This window comes from Meleagris gallopavo, chromosome 2 (assembly GCF_000146605.3).
Source record: "Meleagris gallopavo isolate NT-WF06-2002-E0010 breed Aviagen turkey brand Nicholas breeding stock chromosome 2, Turkey_5.1, whole genome shotgun sequence".
Lineage (NCBI taxonomy): Eukaryota > Metazoa > Chordata > Aves > Galliformes > Phasianidae > Meleagris > Meleagris gallopavo.
This window is the reverse complement of record NC_015012.2, coordinates 26,355,832-26,360,143: the sequence shown is the minus strand read 5'-3', so window position 1 is coordinate 26,360,143 and position 4,312 is coordinate 26,355,832. Positions and strand designations below refer to the sequence as shown.

The 4,312-nt window shown below is 37.8% G+C and overlaps 1 protein-coding gene across 1 annotated transcript in view; it reads left to right on the top strand.

Moving 5' to 3' along the window:
* The window catches only part of PLB1 (phospholipase B1), a 79,463-nt gene that overhangs the window by 20,273 nt on the left and 54,878 nt on the right, over positions 1-4,312 (top strand). The window contains exons 15-17 of the mRNA XM_010706793.3: positions 1,298-1,366; positions 2,199-2,279; positions 3,754-3,820. Coding sequence (XP_010705095.1) covers positions 1,298-1,366; positions 2,199-2,279; positions 3,754-3,820 — 217 coding nt within the window. The remainder of the gene's footprint in view (positions 1-1,297; positions 1,367-2,198; positions 2,280-3,753; positions 3,821-4,312) is intronic.

Sequence of the window (4,312 nt, the reverse complement as noted above, 5' to 3'; positions counted from 1 at the left end):
TTTCTTTCTTTTTCTTTTTTTTTTCCTCCACCTTATATTCATTGACAGAACAATCAAAATATAACACAGTATTCCTGCTTGGCATATATCAATGACATCAGGCCTGTTACCGCCTTATTTCTCAACACCTTCAGACCTGTTTCTTAAGATCCTGACAGCTGCCATTGCTGATGCAAACTGAGCAGAGGTTCACTGAGGATTTTAAAACAGTGACCAACTTCTTTGGGTGTGCCTGCCATTTAATTAAATCCCAGCAAGGTGTATGAATAGATGGAGTGATTCTTCATGGTATTTATCTTTTTGTGCTGTCGGTACTGAGTTTTGGGTTACACAATAATTTCTTACCTATCTGTCTTGTTGGAAGGCAAATAAAGGCCTGCAAATATAAATATTATCAAGCCTCCATGCAGAGGTGGAGTGCACCTTTTGATGCTGTGTAGCATATATCAAAATGTAGATAAATAGTTATGGAAATAGAATGCATTAGCAGAGATTTAGCTGAGTGAACTACAGCCACCACAGAATTGATGCATGATTTTTCTTTATATTCCCTGTTTCTGACTGTTGCAAAATGAGTTTGCAGTATAAGGAGCACTAAAGCATAATGTTCACAAGGCAGAAGGAAGGGGTTGATGCAACCCAAATATATCGCCCAACAGACAACTTTTAGTTTTCCATTTATATTAGGGATTTTTTATTTTCTCCTTCTGAAGTAAAGAAGTGTGGTCTTCAGCAAGCCCTCTGTATAATTTGACTCAGAGCAGTGTTTTCTCAAGTGGTTCAGTAACATAATTTTTACTGTGGTAAAAACCCTTTTGTTTTCTCATACCTGGCCCAATTGGGAAGTGAAAGTAACTTCTTAATTGCAGCCAAGAATAAGTTATATAAGAGGAGGGAATGAATCACAAATATGATTGAAGCTATGCTCTTCTAGAGCATGTCCTTAGTTGCTGTTGTTGAGCTGATAAGTAACGTCTCGATTACAAGTAGTCAAATGCTGTGGTGCGAGATCCACGCCTTGCAGCCAGCATTCCCAAAGACAGAGTTAATGTGTGGATGGTTCTTCTAATAATGACAAAATGACAATCTGATCATAGGAGCTGAAAAAAGGGCCTCTCCCAGATTTTGTAGGTATGCATGTAGTATGCAAATTAAAATGACTCACAAGTAAAACAAGTTTTTAATATGTATTAACCTGATGGATAACTCGATGCACTAGAGCCTCTGAGTTACTGTTGCTCTCCCATCCTGCCCCTGCACAGTGCATGTATAAGTCCTGTGTTGTGTCCCTTTCCAGATGGAACCAGTTGGGCAGAAGAAGCCATACGATTTCACAACATTGCATCAGGTCCAGTGTCCATCTCAGGTAAAAGTATTTCCTTATTACTGGGAGATTGTACTTACCCTTTGTAGAGTTTCCAAGTTTTCAAGTATTGTCATCTTCTGAAGTTCTTAGAATTGTATGCTTTCCTAAGATACTGCACTACAAAAAGTGCAGCATTCCTAAAGCTAATTGACATGGTTTTTGCTGTATATAGACGAAAGTCAGAAAACAAGAACTTCTGATAAAGTTTAGTTAACTCATCTTACTGTCAATTTTTTTATTTAAAAACCATCCAATCTGACTTGTTAAGTTATGAATAATGAAGAAAGCATTATCAGTATCTTTCATCAATAAAGTTGAATCTATGCATTTTATATACTTTGACTTTTCGGTTATTTGATTCTGTCTTTGTCAGATTTAACTATTTTCATCTGTGAAGTTCTCAATAACTCAGTAGTATCTTCAGGGTCTGAATATTTCTGAGGTTCAAGGAACAGATTCTTGAATGTTTTTGCGTTTAAGCATTGACTTCAATAATTTAATAGTGATGAAACACTACTGCCATCACAACGCTTTACTAAACAGCAATTAAAGCATCAAAGAAATTAAATTACCTGTTTTGTTTGATGTTAGGTTTGAGGCAAGAGGTAGTGTTGTGCCCATGGCATTCAAAGTCTTAATTTTCAGGTCTAACCTGACCTGGTTTACTTCACCCTTTCAGTGTTCATTCAAAGTTTAACATCTATATTTTCTTCTTATGGAAATCCTGTTCAGAATAATGTAATATCAGTTGTTTGAGTTTCCAATATTGTGGGGGTTTTTTGTTTGTTTGTGTTTTTTGTTTTTTTTTAACAAACTTCTCTCACTTCTGCAGGAAAATCCATACTTGTTCACATACAGAAATAGTAACTACTCACTTTTGCAAGAGATATCAAACACTAAAGAAATACTGCAGGTAAGGTAGAACTGTTTACAACGTATGGACTAAGTGTATTCCAGGGAGTGGGACAGGCGGGTGGAATTATATTGGAGCCTAATTAAACAATGTTACTGAATAAAAAGCTCAAACACTATTTCCGTGCTTGACTAAACAGTCAGATAGCACGTTTTCTTTTTGAAGGATTTTGTAGAGTGTAACTCATGGTAGATGTCTTCAACCAGCAGAAAGTAAGTCTTGTGTTCACTGTCAAGAGTGTTTTTTAAACTTTTAGATCAGTGCTAAGTTCTCTGGGATAAGGAAATAGTGAAAACACAGTCCCTTTTGTTTTACTGTGGAGGAAACCAGATCAAATCAGCATGTGTGGGTCTGATTTCATCTGGTGCAGCCTGTAGCAAAACTGATGGAACAACAGTTGTTTCATTTTTTGTTGTTGTTTTGTAAGTTGAATATTAGCTGCGTAGAGATAAGTAGCCATGCTTTTTTAGTCATGGTTCTCTGATTCTGAGCAGAATTTGATGCTCCCAAACAGCTACAGAAGGAAAGCATAATCTTTCTGCCCCAAAATACATTGTCTAGGCTATATCTGCACTCAAAATGGACTGCTTGTTCTTTGAATAGTAATGCGCATTTATCCTCTCATTTTAATGTAACTCCAACTGTTTTGCTAATTAGTAATGGTGTGTAGGCCTCTGTATGGGGCAAACAGTACCTGCCAATCTGATTTTAGAAATAGTGTTCCTTCTTATCTCCTCCACTATAACTGTATTATGTTTAAAGAAAACAGGATAAGGGAATAATAGGGTCAGACAAAAAATGCCTTTTCCTTAGACAAGTTAGTTTTCTTGAGGAGTGCTTTAGGGAGACCTGGAGCAGGTACACGTCCTTGGTAAGGTGCAATGGTCCACTCTAGCATACGGTCAGCCTTTGCTATGGTAAACCTTGGGGATGTTTCTGTCAGTGGTCTGCAACTCAAAGGTACTAGGAGGATGGAAGTATTGTCACCCTTCTGGATTGATACCACAGTCCTGGTAGTGCCTGATTATAGCATGTAGTTACACCTACAGTCTAACCATTGTGTTGAAGGTGTTGCACATTGAGAGGACAGGCTTATGGCGTATTGGCAAACATACAGTTCAGTGTTAGCATATTCCAGGGATGTGCAAGCACAAAAAGGGTGTGAGCTCACTTAACACAGAATACAGAAGCATTAAAAATTGCTTAGCTGAATTTAGTATGGCACAGAGTCTGAAATAAATGGCCCTACAAGTAGGCAGAAGTAGTGTTGTGCTATTGTAGACGTGCAATTTCTGAGTGGTCTGAATTTCTGTCTGCCTTCAGAGGGTTAGTTTTAGCATGGCCTGGGGAAAGGCTGAAGTGGTAGATGTGCAGTATGTGGGAAAGTACGTTGACATAATGTTCTGAGATATGAATGGTTAATCATGACAAGTATGATGAGTCTGATTAAGAGTTGCACTGCCTACTTTTCCAGGAGAGAAGTTATGGAACAAATGTTCCTTGTTTCAACCAGGGTCCCTCTGATACAGTTCCAGATTCAGGTACAGTATTATGCAATCTTTTTTTTTTTTTTAGTTTAGATCCCCTTCATTTGATAGTTGAAGAGGAACAAGAACTGGTTTTAGTTAGAAAATGTGCACGTTTAGGTGAAGCAGTATATTCTATTGACTGTGATTTAAAAATTCTTTGAAACAACATAAATAATTGTATAGCAAGACACAAGTTTTTCCTGAGGGATAGTGAAAATTTACTCAAATGCGCCTTCCAGATACAAGCAAAGAAGTGGCAGTGGAAAAGCCAGTAGTTTGTCATTGCAAAGAGCCATGTGGAGTTCTGTCCCAGATGGGTTTCATTGTCTCTCGGAAGCTACGACAAGCCTTAAATTTTCACCTTGTGCTGGCACTGGAGCTGTGCCTGCCTTTCAGCAGTTTCCACCAGTTAGAACAAATTGGAGAGTACAGATGTAAAACTGGTATCTTACTGCTTCCCTTGTCAATGCAGCTAATGTCAAATTAAGGTACCATGCATCTTTT